The 17,301-nt window shown below is 33.5% G+C and overlaps 1 protein-coding gene and 1 long non-coding RNA gene across 2 annotated transcripts; both read left to right on the top strand.

Moving 5' to 3' along the window:
• Nucleotides 1–388: 388 nt before the first annotated feature.
• On the top strand, nucleotides 389–8,393 carry LOC113374298 (uncharacterized protein DDB_G0283357-like). The gene is made up of 7 exons (XM_026614414.1): nucleotides 389–508; nucleotides 2,831–3,012; nucleotides 4,536–4,864; nucleotides 6,227–6,358; nucleotides 6,417–6,747; nucleotides 6,881–7,001; nucleotides 8,388–8,393. Exons 1-7 carry the CDS (start codon nucleotides 389–391, stop codon nucleotides 8,391–8,393), a joined length of 1,221 nt encoding a protein of 406 aa, XP_026470199.1.
• A 128-nt stretch (nucleotides 8,394–8,521) lies between these two features.
• LOC113374302 lies at nucleotides 8,522–9,316 on the top strand. Its single transcript, XR_003366977.1, has 3 exons — nucleotides 8,522–8,601; nucleotides 8,681–8,794; nucleotides 9,152–9,316. It is a non-coding gene; the product is annotated as an uncharacterized LOC113374302 (long non-coding RNA).
• Nucleotides 9,317–17,301: the final 7,985 nt, after the last annotated feature.

Here is a 17,301-nt window from a genome sequence, read left to right as displayed (position 1 = left end):
TCCCGGTTCAGCACCGCGAGTAAATCGATGAATGAAGAAAAAAGTAAAAAGAACTCTAGTGGCCAAATATCTGTTATAGGCTAAAAAACTGCAAAATGCCTCTTACATCTAATTATATTTATATTTACACTAAGATTCACTAACATCATACACTTGCCACTTCGTCAAAGATATAATTTTTATTTTCAATTATTCTAACGTATCAATTTTTCCTTTACCAGGGGTGCCCTAATCGGGGCAGAGAGGACATACTGTCGAGTTCTTCAAAGAGGCAGTAAACAAAGACAGGAGGGTCTCAGCAGGAGCCCCTACGATGAACCCCAGCAATCATGGAACCACGATGCGCAGGACATTCTGTTATTCGCCCCGTTCGAGACCGCGCACCACCATGCTGTACCAACTGCCCCCGAGTTCGAACAACTTAAACGGGGGCGGAAACATGTGGGGCGGAGGACCCAACGGAAACGGGGGCTCCGGCAGCGGAGCCATCGGGAGGAACTATTCGGCGGTCAATAGCAGGTAATAAGGGGATAAGGGATAAAGGATTAGTTGAAAAATACTAAGTTTGTGTTGTTTTATAACAAAATTTTAGTTATTAACTTCTGGTAGAGTAATCGTCCAAAAATCGAAAATGAAAATTTTTGCATATCCCACGTTTCTTGACATCAGTCAGGCGTTTGATAAAGTTTAGCATAATGGCTTGCTGTACAAATTAAAGAAGAATTTACCATACAACTATTATCTCCTCCTAAAATCATATCTGTGTGATAGAAGGTTCTTCATCAGTTTAATGATGCTTCACTAATATTAACTAGCTGTAAGTGGAATTCTGTCTTAAGGCAATTAGGGCATCGTGCCTAAGGCAAATTGCGGGAAATTCCCGTACCAAAAATTTTTTTTTTAAAAACGATTAACATTTTTGAAAAAAAAAATTACTTCGAAATAATTATTGAGAAACTAGGAATATGACAAAAAATTACTTTTTTTTGAAAAAAAAAATTTTATTTGAAAAAAAAAAATTTTTTTTGAAAGAAAAAATTTTTTTTTGAAAACAAACTATTTTTTGAAAGAAAAATGTTTTCTTCATTTGACATATTTTGGAAATTCTGAACTTTTTTTCAAAGCAATCGTAGTGCTTGAACTGCGTAGAGACGAATTGTCACAGCGCAAGTGCCGCGCCGCCGTCTAACGCATAAACTTGGTACGGAAACCATAGAAATGTAAAAAAAAAATTATACTTATTGAAAATTTCTATACAATATCTGATAATTTGATGTGCATATGTCTAATCATCATTTTTACCCGCCGAATGGCATTTTTTTTACTTTTTTCATTAGATCTCCGAAACCGCTAGACCTGCCTTCATGAAAATTTTATCAACTCTTTATCTTGCCAATACAAGTAAAATGTTTTTTGAATTATTCAAATCGGACGCTCCGTTTCTCTGAAAACTGAGTTACCGTTTTCGGCACTTTTTTGCCCCGTATCTTCGGAACGGCTAGACCTAACTTCGCCAAAAACTAATCAGCACGTCTCCTTATCAGTACGAATCGAATGTTTTTGAATTATTCAAATCGGTTGATCCGTGTTCCCGAAATCGTCGACGAAAATTTGTATCCGCACATACATACACACACATACATACATACACACACACACACACACAACACACACACATACATACATCCATTTTTTCTAAGGTATGCCAAAATGTTCAGAAACCTCTGAAACGTAAAGATATATAAAAATTTTCATTTTCGATTTTTTTGCGATTACTATAACTTACCCTACGAGAAGTTAAAAATATTTCTTCCGGAGTTCCCCAAGGTAGTGTTCTTGGTCCGCTGCTTTACATTATATATACTGCTGATATACCTACAAATGCAGAAACCATGATTGCTACCTTCGCAGATGATACGGGAATTCTAGCTCAACATGACAACCAATTGCTTGCCTCGGAAATTCTACAAAAACATGTAGATGAAGTAGAACAGTGGATGAAACTATGGACAATAAAAAAACTCTAAATTAGTTCACGTTACAACAAGGTTCATGCCCCCTTGTTAGATTGAATGGTGATTTGGTTCCTGTATCCAATGTTGTTAAATATCTGGGAATACATTTAGATAGAAGATTAACCTGGCATGAACATATTCTAAAGAAGCGTCAGCAGCTTGAATTAACACGTAGGCAACTTAATTGGTTAATGGGCTGGAAATCACTAGTCACAATAGAAAATAAACTCCTAATATACAAGACAATTATTAAACCAATATGGTCCTACGGCCTACAACTATAGGGTGCGGCCAGTAAATCGAACATAATTATTCTACAAAGGTTCCAAAATAAAATTTGAAAGAAATCGTGAACGCTCTAAAATACGTTCCCAATTGGTTGATACATCAAGATCTCAGAATTCGAACTATAGAAGAAAAAATTAGTCTTTACTCGTCTAAGTCGTCATTCAAACGAATTAGCGTGTGATCTGCTCAAGCCTTTACCACCAAAGCGTCTCAAAAAAAGAATCTGCAATGATTTACTACAAAATATAACATAACTTCTATGAAAGCGCTATCGCAGGATGGCGATCCTTCTCACGCAGTCAAATAATATATAACTGTAACAAATGTAGCTGAATGTACTTTGTATAGCTTGCTATGAAAAAAAAAATCGTGAGCACGGATCAACCGATTTTAGTGATTCAAAAAACACTCGATTGCTATTGATTGCTGATTAGTCTTTGAGAAAAACAGTTCCAGCCACTTCGGAGTTGATTTATTATATACAATTATAAGTTTCAATATATATTAAAGTATGAATTATTTTTTAGGACTTCACCGACTTTCAAAATCGTGGTTCAGGTGCTACACAAGGCATGCCATCAGGAGCTAATCGTTCGATGCCTCAAGGTGGAAGCATCAGTTCGATGGGAAACAGGAACCAGAATTCGAATAGAAGCAATCGGATGCAGAACTGGTTCAAGGAATACAGTGAATATGAACAATGTTTTAAGTGAGTATTAGACTAAGATCTTATTAACTTCCCTAGAGTAAGTTATAGTAATGGGACGAAAATCGAAAGAGAAATTTTTTGCATATCTTCACGTTTCAGAGGTTTTTGAACATTTTGGCATACCTCTATTTTTTATGTCCGCATTTTTTCGTTCACGTTTTTGGGTGCACCGATCAACCGATTCGAATGGTTCAAAAAACAATCGATTCCAATTGATAAGGAGATGTGCTGATTAGTTTTTGGCAAAGGCAGGTCCAACCATTTTGGAGATACCGAGCTAATTATGAAAAAAATGGCAATTTTTAAGAGAGCTATGCCTTCGATTTGGATGATTCAAAAAACTTTCTGCTTGTTTTGACAAAATAATTGCTGTTGGGAAAAAACATTTTCCCAACGAAAATAATTCAGATTTTAATTTTGATCCTAGCTAAAGTTCTAAACTTTACCTAGATTCAGTTTATATAATTCTTATAAATATTAGATAATTTTACAGTATTTATAATAATCTATTTGAAAAAATATTCCTCGAACATTTCGTTACGGTACGGGAAGTTCCAGCAATTTGCCTTAAGGCACGATGGTATACACCACTAGTTTACCACTAGTATTATTAATGTTTATAAAAATTATGCATGGATGGATATAGCACAAACATTGGTAGAGAAGTATTTATTTTTGCATACATTTCTGGATTTTGATTATGTTTTTAATAGCAAATTGTTGTAGAAACTTGATATCAGAAACTATTTTATAATATTTAATCCTAACATATTTCTCTATGTATCATTCTTATCAAACGATTGTTTTATAAATTATGATACAGATATAATAGTTATGTATTTTGTTACAAACACAATGAGTTTAGACTATATTTTTAGACAGAGTTTCTTTAGAATATTTCTTTTTCAAAAAAGTTGTAGATTATTGAACTAAATTGTCTTATATTTTATTCATATTAGTTGAATGATTTAAGATTTAATAACAATATTATAAATATACTTATAATAAATGCCTATTTAAAATTATTCTCTCATATTTTATTCCTTTTTCTTCAGTCTTTTCCTGCAAAATTAAATTTATAATAATTAGTTTATATTAGATGAGTTGTTTTTAAGTTACAAGAGATACAGTAAATGAATTTGCTTCTGAGATTGATATCTTTGGCCTGTCGGTGACAAATATAAAAAATCAAGCCAGGAAAATTATCCTTAAAAGACTGTCTTAAGTAGTGATTTATAGTTTATTAAATGTTTAAATTTATTAGTTTTTATTTAATGTTATATATTTGTAGTTTATATTAAGTGTTATGTATATATATACACAGCTATCTATGAACTCTTAATACTCTAATTTTTTCACATATTATCTCTTTATTTTATAATTTGTACACTTTAAAATGTAACTATATTTTATTATTGACTTGGGCGTTGAATAAATAAATAAATAAATAAATAAATAAATGTATATATGAGTGGTCATTGGCCAAAATAAATCCACATACTAAATATTTCTTTTTTTCCTAGTGAGGGCAACGGCAGCGACCGCAACAGCCCCAAAGACCAAAACTACCCCAAACCATTGTCGTCTCGCAGTGTCGGACAGGTTTTCTCTTTCGGACCAGAAATGCCCTCCGACCAGAACGGCGACAGAAGGAACAGCATATCGGGGCCCCAGGACAGACCCAGTATGAGAAACGGTCCCAATATGATGGGACCCAGAGGTGTTCAGGATGGGCCGATGCAGAGAGGGAATAGAGATTTTAGAAATATGAGCAGCTCGGGAATGGGCAGCTCTTCGAGGTCTGATATGATGGATCGAGGAGGAGATTATCAATCTTATTGGAATGGTAGAGGTGAGGATAATAGGAATAGATTGGTATCAAATTTAGTTTACTCACAAAAGAAAATAAATTTTATTAACTTCCCGAAGGAGAAGTTAATGTTTTCATCAAAAAATCCGAATTGCTAATTTTATGTTTTCTCGACGTTTCAAGCCATTCTGAATCGAATGAGACCAAATTTGGAAAAAGTATGTGTGTGTGTGTGTGTGTTTGTGTGTGAACAGATTTTTTGCCGTAAATCGACGTTTTCTCCAAAACGGCTGGACCGATTTCAAAAATTTAAAAGCCATTCGATGTATCTCGATGAGGACTATCGTCTCTGAGTTTTGTGCGGCGATCGGCCGGGCCGTTTCTTTGTAAATTGCAGAAATGTGAAAAGATTTTCGTCCACGTTTTAGCCCGCAATTCTGAATCGATTCTGAAAATTCAAAAACCATTCGATAGATATTGGTTGGGAATCGTGCTGATTAGTTTTTGGTAAAGATCGGCCGAGCCGTTTTCTTGTAATAACGTTTTTAAAAAAAAAAATTCGACGATTTTTTTTTTGACGGTAGATTCGTCAAAGTTTGCAAAAATTGGTATCGTTTTTTTGACATTTGTCAAAATTAGATTTTTGATCGACGTTTTCTCAAAAGCACCTGAACCGATTTCAGAAATTTAAAAGCCATTTGATGTATTTTGGTGAGGACTATCGTTTGTCAGTTTTGTGCGACGATCTGCCAAGCCGTTTCTTTGTAATTTGAAAAAAAGTGTTAAACTTTTCGTCCACATTTAAGCTCATCCTACCGAACCGATTTTAAAAAATCAAAAACTGTTCGAAAGATATTAGTTGGGAATGGTACTGTTTAGATTTAGGTGAAAATCTACCGAGCCGTTTTCTTGTAATTAACTGTTGAAAAAAAATTTGAGGCGATTTTTATGGAATTTTTTTTAGCGATATATACCATGGTCTTATAGAACTTACTGAATTATTACGGCCTTTTTTTACGACAAATAATTTGATTTTAAAAATTCATCAAAGTTTGAGAAAATGAGTAGCTCTTTTGACATTTGTTAAAATTAAAATTAGACTATTTACTTGGTATAATGATAGAGTATTTGGTTTTGAACATAATAAACCGTTAAAGTCCTGAAAACTGGTTCAATTATAAAAATTATTGATTTTTGAAAATTTGCTTTTAGAAAATACTCCGAGTCAAAGTGTTTGTTCATTTTTAATTATGTGTAATAAATCCACTCGGAATACTTTTAATGACTCATAAATTAATTTATTTTTTATTGATTAAGTCGATTATTTAAACATATCGGGAAGTTCATGTAACTTGCCTCAAGGCTAAATACCAAGCCAACTAGTCTTATATTTTATTCTTATAGATAACATGATATCGCCTGGGTTGCCTCAGGATGGTGCATGGTCCATGGAAGTGGAACATTCTGTTAAACATGGATCGGGCAGTTCAAATAACTCAGCAAGCATTTCACCAAACAACAGCGGATCACCAAACAGTAAGTCCACAATTAAATTTACTCAAAAACCATAAATATTTAAAACAATATTTTTTAGGTCCAGGTAGCAACAGCCCCCATTCCTCCCAAGACAATTCCTCAAGCAGTCCATCTCGCAAGCGCAGAAGGCTAGTCTCCACAAGATCTCTTCGGATAAGAGACGATGGGCCTAGGGAAAATGCGACACCTTCCAGTTCTTCAATGAACAATCCATCTCAGGGGAGCTGGAATGACCAGGGGCCACTCCTACATCCTCCTCCGCTTGTTAGACAACGCCGAAGCCCTAGACATCATTTGTCTTCGAATAATAACAACCCGGTTGGTAATAATGGACTGATTAATGGACACCAGAATGGTAATGGTAATGGACCTCCGCATATGCAGAGCAGGTACGTATTGGTATTTCTTGGACTGAAATTGTGAATGAATTTTATTTCGATTCTCCAGATATCAACAAATACATTAAAAATTTTTGTAGATTAGAGTTGTATGCAATTCAATATGATGTGATATTTATTCTAGTCCACCGCCTTTGAGAAGAGCCAGATATCGTGACCGCAACAGTTGGCCTGAAGGAATTACACCTCTGTTCCAGACAACAGCTCCTTCGACACATCAACCATCTCTGGTAGTTGATATAAATGTAAGTACACACACAATATATATATATATATATATATATATATATATATATATATATATTTTTTTTTTTCTATCCTAAACTCCGAAGAGTAAATACTGAGTTTCGACAACTTGTTAAGTTATCATGATTATTAGTGTGTTTTACCATTTGTGATGTTTGTGTTAAAAAATACATATCTTATCAATGTGCACATACTCATACCATGGATTAATAATGGTTTCATATGCTATATTAGGATACAAAATTTTAACTTGATTACCACTGAATGATGGCTAAGATGCTAGCCGAAACGTATGGATTTTAAATAAATAAATTTTTTAAAAAACTCATGCTATTTTTATTGATGTTACGCCCGAATATTAAACTCAAATTAAACATATATATATATATATATATATATATATATATATATCTTCTATATATATAAAAATAAGTCGGGTTTTCCTTCCTGACGAAATAACTCCAGAACGCACAAATCGATTTCGACAATTTTGCATTCATTGGAAAGGTCTCGGGCTCCGCAAGGTTTATAGCTAAGAAAATTAGTTGTGCATGGCATCGTGCCTTAATGCAAGCTGCTGGAACTTCACGCACCGTAATTAAAAATTCGAGTAATGACATTAGTGAGAATTATCAGAATTATGCTTGGTTAAGTCAACGAGCAATTCTTGTCGCAAAGAATAATGATGTACACGCACTGAATTTTACCATTCAATCAAAAATTGCTGGCGATTTGTTGACATACCAATGATTCTGACTGGTCTTCCGTTTGACTTCAAACGATTGCAATATCCAATTCGCCTTGCGTTCGCAATAACATGTCGCAAGGCCAATCGCTTAGTGTTTGCGGGATAAATTTCAAATAGATTATTTAGAAAATCATTGTTTTTCACATGGGCAGTTATATGTTGCCTGTTCACGAGTTGGAAAACCATCCGCTTTGTTTGTGTTAACGTCAGACCAAAAAACAAAAAATGTGGTTTACCAAAGAGCACTTCAATGAAACGGATAATTTGCGGATTCACTTTCATTTACTTAGAGAAGTTCAACTAAAAAACACTTCATTTTTGTAATCAAAATAAATTCGTTACTGTTGTATAATAAAATCAAATTTTTCCTTTTAAAATATAAAACAAACAAAAAATTTCTTCATCTTTCTCACGAAACCATCTGGTGGCGAAACGGAGTTCGTCGGGTTTGCTAGTATATATATAAATATAGTGGGATACATTGAACTACGAATACCAATAGTTTATAAATAACAGATCTTCTAATCTTTATTATTTACACAATATTGATGGCTCTCAATTGTACTTTTACAAGACTTGATATTACACTCATAATGTGAATCTTATGAATTATCAAATAATTTGAGTGTAATTGTAGGTATAAACAAGTACAAGTACATCATTGTACTCATTTACAGATATACTCATGTTAATATTATATTTTGCTGACTATTTATTTCTTTTTATTATATTATTATTCCAGGTGCCAGTTAGTTTTACCATTGACTGCAGATCATATTTGGTCATATCCTCCAAGACCACACATATCTCTATGTTCAAATGGACATCCACCACATTTGCAACCTTGTCAGGTAAATAAAGATATAAACATATACAATTGATTGTCAGATTGTAAGTCGTTATTTTAATTTTTGGTATGTATTCTTTTAGGTACATGGTATATACCATGCACAATACCCGACTAGTTGTCAACTGGGGCTGACGCAGTTTGCACCAGCACCTGGTGCCATTGCAGTACCACAGTATCATCAACACATTCCTACGGTTAGTATTGGATTGTAAAAATATTTAATTACCATTTTTAAAGCAAGTTCAAGTTCAAATTTTCATCTGTACTTGTAGAGGTTTTAGTAAATACTTTTTGGCATATAATCAGATTTAATTAAATTATAAAATTATTTATAGTTTATATCAAATATTTGCTTGCATTAGATCCATAATGTATTTTGTAAGTAATGTTTTGAACATGTTACATGATAATTATTTGCTATTAACTCATTATAATTGTATTATACTAATTATTTCTTTAAAATCTTCTGGAATTAATGGGCTATGTATACAATAAACAAATAAATAAAAGTAAATATGAGTAGTGTATTAAATATTGTTTTAATTTTTTAGAGATCTGATGGAGCGATAGCAATAGCAGAATCTCTGGAGCATCACCAGCACCATGGAGCAGGTGGCGGAGCACCTCGGGCTCCCCAATTGTCTTCCTTGGCGCTTACTACACACTCCACAACTCCTCAAATAGCACAGCTGTCACCTCCACCGCTGTTCATTACTACTGAGGTGAGAAACTTAAGATTTTAATATATATGTATGTCTATATATATATAATATATATATATATATATATATATTTATATATATATATATATATTATATTAATTTAGAAATATGAACAAACAACATTCTTTTTTGTACTAATTTATTAAATAATAATTTTACAAACGTTTCGAGACTAGGTTTGTCTCAACATCACTGTGCTATAATTTAAAAACTAAAATATGGAAACCTAAATTAGCATTATATGTTATCCTTGTGTTGTAAGTTCAACGCATCAAAACAATTTTCTTTTTCCTAAATTTATACAATGAATATACACATATCCGCCGTTTTACAGGGAAGATAGGTCCCACTTTTACATGTAAAAACCGTGCTAAACTAAAATCATTATAAAAAAGCCCTTTTTGTAGTTTGTAATATGATGAATAACAAACACAATGGACAAAAAATAAATATTAATATATTTAATATCAAACACATGTATAATGGACGACTTGTGACGGATAACACATAATGCTAATTTAGGTTTCCATATTTTAGTTTTTAAATTATAACTCACTGATGATGAGACAAAACTAGTCTCGAAACGTTTGTAAAATTATTGGTTAATAAATTAGTGCGAAAAAGAGTGTTGTTTGTACATATTTCTAAATTAATATTTATCTATCCACTCAGAATACATTTGTTATATATATATATATATATATATATATATATATATTAGGGTGGTCCTTAAAATAGTCATTTTCGAATTTCCTTGCTCCCAGGGGCTCAAATGGTTCCAAATAGATAAAAACAATTCTCTGAAAGTTTTAGCTCTTAATATTGTCTTTTATATAGAGCGCAATTCAATCAAACTTTTCTATGGAAATAGCATGAAAAAATCAAAAATTTTGCAGAACGTTGAATTTTCAATAAAAAATGACACGGATTTTCACTTTTAATTCATTTGTCGCTAAGTTATACCTATTATTATTTTTTTTTAATTTCAAAATTTTTTCCGTGCTAGTTTCATACGAAGTTTGATTGAATTGCGCACTATCTGAAAGTTAATATTTAGAGCTAAAACTTTCAGAGAATTGGTTTTCATTAATTTGGAACCATTTGAGCCCTTAGGAGCAAGGAAATTCGAAAATGTCCATATTAAGGACCACCCTAATATATATATATATACATACATATATATATATATATATATATATATATATATATATATATATATGTGCTTCTGCTAAGTGTTATTTTGTGTTACTGTATAGTCCTTTCCAATCTTTAGTAAATGATTTAAATTCCCCAAACACGTAAATCAGTGGCTTCAATTAAATACATATATATAATTACTGTATAATTTGCGTTTGCGGCATCGGATAGAGCTCTATAAGTTGTGGTATATTTTTTATTTCATTTCAATTTCACAAAGAGAGCTTTCCTTTCCATTTTTTATCATGTCAATCAATTATCATGATTTTCCTCAGTCTGCCCAACTAGAACTCTACCCGACGATCCGCTCGCGTCGTGCGGCTCCCCCGAACGTAGGCCTTACCACTGCCCCTAATGGGGGCGTATGCTCCGTAGCCGCTAATTCGGCTGCTGGCGGCGTCCTTCAGCAGCAGACTGCGATGAGAAGGGCGCTCGCCCGTATAAGGACTCGCGTGGCGGTCGAGACTGCCATCGACCTCCATCATCATCATCAGCAGCAACAGCAACAGCAACATTGGCACCAGCATCAAGTGCATCAGCAGCAGATGCAGAACGCCGCGCAGCATCAGGTAGTAAAGGATAGGGTTTTTTTTTTGAGCCACTGATTTACTTGTTAACTTCCCGAAGGAGAAGTTTATGTTTTCATAAAAAAATCCGATTCGCTAATTTTATGTTTTCTCCTGGACGTTTCAAGCCATTCTGAATCGAATCAGACCAAATTTAAGGCAAAAGTATGTGTGTGTGTGTGTGAACAGATTTTTTGCCGCAAATCGACGTTTTCTCGAAAACCGCTGGACCGATTTCATGAATTTAAAAGCCATTCGATGTATCTCGATGAGGACTATTGTTTGTCAGTTTTGTGCGACGATCGGCCAAGCCGTTTCTTCGTAAATAGCAGAAAAGTGAAAAGTTTTTCGTCCACGTTTTAGCCCACAATTCTGAATCGATTTTGGAAATTCAAAAATCGTTCGAAATATATTGGTTGGGAATCGACCTGATTAGTTTTTGGTAGAGATCGGCCAGGCCGTTTTCTTGTAATAAGGTGTTAAAAAATTTTTTTCGTCGATTTTTATTTTTATTTTTTTGACGGTAGATACCACAGTCTTCTAGATCATACTAAAATATTACGGTCCTACGACAACTCGTTTAGCTTTAAAAATTCGTCAAAGTTTGTAAAAATTAATATGTTCTTTTTGGCATTTGTCAAAATTAGAACTTTCATCGACGTTTGCTCAAAAACGCCTGAGCCGATTTCAAAAATTTAAAAACCATTTGGGGTCGTTCAAGTATTACGTAAGCAGATTTTTACAATTATTTACCCCCCCACCCCCCTTGTCATCAAAAGTAAGAAAAGCTCTTACCCCCTCCCCCCATGCTTACGTAAACATTTTGCAATTAATGTATACAAATTTTCGTCGATGATTTCGAGAACACGGATGAAGCGATTTGAATAATTCAAAGAGCATTCGATTCGTATTGATAAGAAGACGTGCTGATTAGGTTTTGGCGAAGGCAAGTCTAGCCGTTCCGAAGATATGGGGCAAAAAGTGCCAAAAATGGTAACTCAGTTTTTAAGAGAACGGTGCGTCCGATTTGAATAATTCAAAAAACATTTTACTTGTATTAACAAGATGAAGAACTGATCAAATTTCCATTAAGACAGGTCTAGCGGTTTCAGAGATCTAGTAACAAAAAGTAAAAAAAAATGCCATCTGGCGGTCAAAAATAATCATTAGACATATGCACATCAAATTATAAGATATTTTATAGAGATTTTAACAATAAGTATATATTTGGTTTACATTCCTATGGTTCCGTACCAATGTTATCCATTAGACGGCGACGCGTTTCGATATTTCGTTTCGCAGTACGATTGCTTTGAAAAAAAGTTCAGAATTTCCAAAATATTTCAAAACACATTTCTTCAAAAAGTTGTTGGACAGTTGTAAAATATATTAAAAAAAAAAAAAACTATGACGTAATTATCATCTAGACCCCCCTGCCCCCATGTCACCCAAAATAAGCAAATCAAATACCCCCCCGCCCCCCTAAAGTGCTTACGTAATACTTGAACGGCCCCTTTGATGTATCTCAATGAGGACTATCGTTTGTCAGACGATCTGCCGAACCGTTTCTTTGTAATTTGAAAAAAAGTGTTAAACTTTTTGTCCACATTTAAGCTCATACTACCGAATCGGTTTGAAAAAATCAAAAACTGTTCGAAAGATATAAGTTGGGAGTGATGCTGATTAGTTTTAGGTAAAAATCTACCGATTCGTTTTTTTGTAATTAACTGTTGAAAAAAAAAAATTAAGCCGATTTTTATGGAACTTTTTTTGGCGATATATATCATGGTCTTATAGAACTTACTGAAATATTACGGCCTTGCGACAAGTAGTTTAATTTTAAAAATTTATCAAAGTTTGAGAAAATGAGTAGTTCTTTTGGCATTTGCTAAAATTAAAATTAGTCGATTTACTTGGTATAACGATAGAGTACTTGGTCTTAATGAATATACTAAACAATTAAAGTCCTACAAAAAACTGGCTTATTTATAAAAAAATATTGATTTTTGAAAATTTGCTTTTAAAAAATACTCCGACCGGGTTGACGTGCTTGATTTTCAATAAATCCACTTCGAATACTTTTAACTACTCATAAATTAATTTATCTATCATGGATTAAGTCGATTAAACGGTTAAATGTAAAAATTAGGGAAAATGTAACTTGCTTCAAGGCAAAATACCAATACCAACTAGTTTGGGTAATGGATTTATGGAAGATAAAGAAAATGATTGATAAAATAACTATCTTTATTTTTAAATTTTAAGAAGAGAAAATGGGCTAGAAATACAAAATCCTCTGATCAATGTGAAGAATATGCATGTAATTTAGGATAAGCAACAATCAAGTTTGTTTGTTTTAGGCATAATCTTATGGATAGAGTGCAAAATCTTCATTATTATTGCAAGAAATGTAAAAATCAGTAGTCTAGTCTAATAAAATTAGTCAAAGATACAAATATATGCATATTATTAAAATTACAATAAAAAATCTGATTATTTAATGTGCAAATGTTAGATAATGAACGTGTTTACCATTTTTCGTCCTTAACTGCATGACGTCATGACCTTACATCTAATCTAACAATAAGAATATTATTGCCCAACTGTATTATTTATGTATCATTTCTCCCCCCAGCAGGCCGCACAAGCGGCAGCCGCCCAAGCAGCAGCCCAGGCCGCCGCCCAGGCAGCAGCAGCAGCTCACGCCGCAGCCCACGCCGTCGCCGCCGTCCACCGCCACGGTCCTCCGATCAGACGCCGCATACAGCAGGTGACAGTGCACGCGCTGAACCGCCACGGGGCCACGGCTACCGCCACAGGTCATCACCGGTTGCACCACCACCACCACCACCATCATCATCATCACCATCCGAATGGAGGTGCCGGTGGTCACCATCACGGACCGCAGCAGCCGCCGTCGGTGGCGCAGCACGCGCAACCGCCACCACCACCGCCGCCGTATTCGGGGATACTGCTCAATTTCCTGTAAGTAGAAAGTAGAAAGGACTCACAATGGTAAATATAGAAATATCAACTAAGACATAAGACGAAAGAGAAAGAGAAAGGAAAATTCAATACAAAAACAAAAGAAATTGAAGTAAAACTTTTTAAGCGCGTCTACGGTGTAAATCCGTACAATTGCAACGAAAGTTTCATACGGCAAGGTCGAGTGCCAATGATTTGTCATTCGCTCTCAATTTCCAAATGTCCCAATTTCCAATTTGTATAAATGATTTTTCTTATCATAAGGAATTTTAGATTTCATAAATTTTAATGAGAAACCGATTTTGCGAAATATTTGCTGAAAATGATCAGTTTAGTAAAATTGAAGTTCTTAAACGCAAATAAACATAATATACATAAGGTTGTCAAATATCTCCTTTCCGCCTTTTTGTATTATAAACCAAGAGCAAAAAAGCGAAAGGGAGATATTTGACAACCTAATATATAGATTGTACAGATTGATACTACAGTAGAATCCGCTTAGTATGACATCGAAGGGACGCCGAAATCTCGTCATACTAACCGGTCGTCATTAAAAGCGTACTGAAGAAAAACTTTTTAATGTGCAAATATGTTACATTTTCCAGTAATTTAAAAGAAAAGCCTATACAAACGTTTTATTCTCATATATAAAAATGAATCGCAAAATGTGTTGGTAAGCGCATAACTCAACAACACTTGGACCAATTTGGCCAATTCTTTTTTTTAAATGTTTGTTGAAGTCCAAGGATGGTTCTTACGGTGAAAAAAAATCGAATAATTGCCGGGAAAACAGTAAAAACAGCCCTTTTCCTTTTTCATACAAACGTTTTCTAACTAAAACGTAGAATCAATTTGAGCTTTATTGCTATTATATAACTTCATATTGAATCATAAGCACCCACCGTATACTCCTTCTAAACGATTATTCGGATTTTGATAAATCTTTCTGAAGTTTGTTAAGGAAATTTTCTAGGATGTATGTGATTATAAAGTACTGGGATGTATGCAATATTGTAGAAATAAATGGAAAAAATTGCAAAAAACGACATGTCAACTGTTTGCATTGAAAACAAATGAAAACATTGAAATGTCTATATATTATTGCCGAAAAGCAGCCGAGATGTGGCCAGAAATTAAAAAAATATAAGATACAGTATATGTATGGCAGATTGAATGATACACATATGAACAGGATATGACAAATTAATTCACTCAAAATATGAAATTAAGTATTAATTACCTGTCCTACCTTTAATGCGATTCATGCGAAAAATACGAGCGCACGCTTTAGGGGGCGCCAACATAAGATTCGGATATTAATTATCAATATAGTTTTTTTTTTAATATATAATTTCTTTGCATCTTTTCTAATCTTTCCACAATATTTTTAAAATTTGTCAAAATTTCACTTTATAACACAAATGGGAAATTAAAGATAAATACATACAATTCGGCCCTCACGACATCGATTAGGAGAAGTTAAGATGCATTTTTGGATATCTTAAATAATAAAAAAATGAAATGAATTTAATCCAACATGAAGTACCAGTGTTATATTATGGTTAGGGTTATGTTATACCGTTTAAAAGGCTTAAATTTCTATATAGTGTGAGAATTGAGACTCATCATTTCATAAAGCAGTTTTACATTTAACATTGCTCATATTATAAATGTATATGTATTTTGGCGTAAAGAATAATTTAAAAATCATTCATTATTATTTTTATGTAAACGGTAAATATTAGTATATTATATTAAAAAATTGTAGACTTGGGTACAGGACAACGTCTGTCGGGTCATCTAGTTAAAAATAAAAATGACACATTAAAATTTAATATAAAATAAAATTGACATAGGGTAGGGCGGGGGCACAACGTTCCAATTTGACTTACGATAATTATACTGTCTAAACCCAATGAACAACACATAACATACATCAAAGAAGCATCTATCGAACTATTTTCAGAAAAACTTACATGCATACGTACATAATTCCTAATTATATAAATATTATATTTTTTACTATTTTTTAAATATTTGGTATTTGACCCATTTTACCTCGCATACGTGGAAAAGTGGAACAACCAGGGGGCGAACAGATGCAATTTCTTCTATTAAATTTTAAAGGCATTTTATGCTACATTATTGAACCAATGCAAAATATTAATTCAGTGGGTACATTGTAACAAAGACAACACAGTATATTACATTAATCTGTTATTGGTCAGAAATATTTATCAGAAGAGCCGGAATAACAATTTATTCAATTAATCTCTTGTAAAATTGCTTTTTTTAAAACTTTATACTATTTTATTGCTTACTTGTTTGCCAAAGTAAAAGTTCAGCTGGTCCTTTTTATCCCACTCATTGCTGCTTATTTTCTGCTAGCAAAGTCATAAGAATGATGGTGATGACTGGTTATACATTTTTACATTTTTGCCCTCTACTATCAAATATTTTTTAAAAAAATTTTAATTTTATTTGTTTACGAGATATGACGTGGTGGACTATTAATAATTGGTCTACCCTACCCATAAACATACAAAAGTGATGTTTTAATGTAAGTAATCAGTAATTTTTGATTGATTTCTTTACATAATTTTATTGTAAAACAGTCCCTGGTGCTATTGTGCCCAAAAGACATAGCAATTGCTTTCGTAGACTTGGCCACATCATGTAGAATCATGTCGGTCATTATAATTGGACATATTTGTTTGCAAAAATGGATCATTATAAGCGACATGTCAATGTAATCGAGGTCAATATATCCGACTAGACAGCTGTTTTTTTAAGGAATTTTATATGGAAACCAAATTCCTAGTGCGATTACGTCATATTAAAGCGGTTGTCAATATATATATTATTATTTTTTTCAGTGCAATGTTCCCCTTGTCGCCCTACGGTCCTCCAGATGGTTCCGTACCCGGTTCAGGTGGTAGCCAGGGTCGGTTGTGGTCCCCAGATTCAACAGAAACCGAGAATTACGAGGCTCTGTTGTCTCTGGCAGAAAGACTCGGAGAGGCCAAGCCAAGGGGGCTCGCCAGACACGAAATCGAACAGCTGCCCAGCTATAAATACGATGCTGATACACATACAGGTAAAAAGAGAGCAGAAAATTGATTTAATAAAGATTCTTATAAATTGATAGATATTTGGGATAGTAATTTAATTAATTAACAAAAATAATTGATTTTAACTTTGTATCAACATTCTTTTTAATATCTCATTTGA

Source organism: Ctenocephalides felis, unplaced genomic scaffold (genome assembly GCF_003426905.1).
Source record: "Ctenocephalides felis isolate EL2017-DRISC unplaced genomic scaffold, ASM342690v1 CF-g0.4_SCAFFOLD_01695, whole genome shotgun sequence".
NCBI lineage: Eukaryota > Metazoa > Arthropoda > Insecta > Siphonaptera > Pulicidae > Ctenocephalides > Ctenocephalides felis.
The sequence above is the reverse complement of the archived record's forward strand: the minus strand, read 5'-3'. Positions and strand labels throughout refer to the sequence as shown.

Excerpts from the sequence above, each read along its gene's own strand:
- LOC113374298 (XM_026614414.1), top strand. The coding sequence starts at position 389 with ATGCTGTACCAACTGCCCCCGAGTTCGAACAACTTAAACGGGGGCGGA. Across the intron at positions 509-2,830 it reads TCGGGAGGAACTATTCGGCG|GACTTCACCGACTTTCAAAA; the intron begins GTCAATAGCAGG and ends ATTATTTTTTAG. Across the intron at positions 3,013-4,535 it reads GAATATGAACAATGTTTTAA|TGAGGGCAACGGCAGCGACC; the intron begins GTGAGTATTAGA and ends TTTTTTTCCTAG.